Below are 1,546 nucleotides of genomic sequence, written 5' to 3' on the forward strand. Positions count from 1 at the left end.
CCTAGTTGCTGTATATAATATATATTGATGCCTACGTTTAATAATAGAGAAAATAGATGTTCTATTTTCTCTATAGTTTATTGAATGATGTTTGGCGAATACTGGCGTCCATTTGTGTTCCAATGTGATATGTGTGCAGGGAGTTGATAAATGTTTTTTTTTTTTCGTTCGTCGTCAGCTTCTTAGCTGGTAGGCTGCTATTTAACGAAGATAGGTCTTTCCGACAGAGCAAACGGCAATTAGGCCTACATGCATGTGCTGCCATTATCGTCATTTACCACTTAATTTAACTATTAGGACTATGGAGCCTTTAAACTTTGAACTTGGTTCATTTCAAAGTAAAACTTGTTTAGTATTTTAAATTGTACAAAAGCGGTAGTTCAACCTAACGACACAGACGCGTTTGTCGCCCAAAACAGTAGAAACAATGGCAAACGCGTTCAACAGCACAAACCCGTTTAGACGCGTCTGGGACATATTCCGACTAGCTTATTAATATTCATGAGGCACGATAATTAGACGATCGCTTTCCCAGACGCGTTTGTAATACATGGTTTTCCCAGACGCGTTTCTGTCGTTAGGGATAATTTGTAGATCGCGCCTAATCTGTTTATCAGAACATTATGTTAATTTATGATTTTATAAAGTATGCGTATTATATATTTTTAATGTTTATGTTATTAACGCTTCGTGGAAGTATGTGGCGTAGCTTGTGTTGGACCGACGCTCCTCGCATTGCTTGTGTCCTTGGGCAAGACACTTTACTTACATTTGTCTCTTCATCTAGGAGTATAAACGGGAGGGGGGTTGTCATGCTATTAACCTGCTCGTCGGTGACTCTGCTACGACTGTTCCAGTCAATTATTAACGCAACTAGATTCGATTATACGCCATTATTCGTTACGGGAAGCTACATTAAAACCAACTGTGTAGCTCTTGTGATTTACACGAGCGAACAAACGAAAGAACAGAAGAACTAACGTTAATTATGTACCGAATGCAATTTCTTATTGTTTTAACCAAATAGGGTAGGTTGTGAAAAGAATATTGATAATTATGTACAGTATTCTTTGCTTATAGTTACGGTACTGAATTCGTTACCATACCGGTATACAAAAAGTAGAATTTGGAATTACCAAAAACATTAAAATACCGGTATTCAAATATTATCTTCGGCCCTTGAGCACAGCTCCAAAAATAGTGTTGGCCCTTTAAACAAATTAATTAAGGATCAGGGGTGTAGGAGTATAACAAATAGAAATACTGTAGAATGATACCTTGAATTTACCTTGAATTTACCTTGAATTTACCTTGAATCTTCGAGACTTAGAGATCAAAGCTCATTTGTCCCTCAATCACTATCGAATCCTCTTCGGTCATATACGGGCAAAATTTAAAGTGGTGGCCAGACCAGACTTTCTCTAAGCCCGCTTTAAAAAGATTTACTGAACTCTGATTTACCACATTACTAGGAAGGGAGTTCCAATCGTCAGTAACTCGAACAACGAATGCCTTTTTCCTAACATTAAGTTTAAATTTCTGTTTA

The 1,546-nt window shown here is 37.2% G+C and overlaps 2 protein-coding genes across 2 annotated transcripts in view; both read right to left on the reverse strand.

Annotated features, from left to right (window-relative positions):
* Window positions 1-1,546, reverse strand: part of LOC117124645 (cyclic nucleotide-gated channel rod photoreceptor subunit alpha-like) — a 123,918-nt gene that overhangs the window by 116,271 nt on the left and 6,101 nt on the right. The window lies entirely within an intron of this gene.
* Window positions 1,327-1,546, reverse strand: part of LOC117124646 — a 2,644-nt gene continuing 2,424 nt past the window's right edge. Inside the window, exon 2 of the mRNA XM_033270950.1 lies at window positions 1,327-1,539. Within this exon, the coding sequence (XP_033126841.1) occupies window positions 1,327-1,539 (213 nt within the window). The remainder of the gene's footprint in view (window positions 1,540-1,546) is intronic.

The sequence above is a fragment of the Anneissia japonica genome, unplaced genomic scaffold (assembly GCF_011630105.1).
Source record: "Anneissia japonica isolate Jap-2015-1 unplaced genomic scaffold, ASM1163010v1 scaffold2055_len368625_cov186, whole genome shotgun sequence".
NCBI lineage: Eukaryota > Metazoa > Echinodermata > Crinoidea > Comatulida > Comatulidae > Anneissia > Anneissia japonica.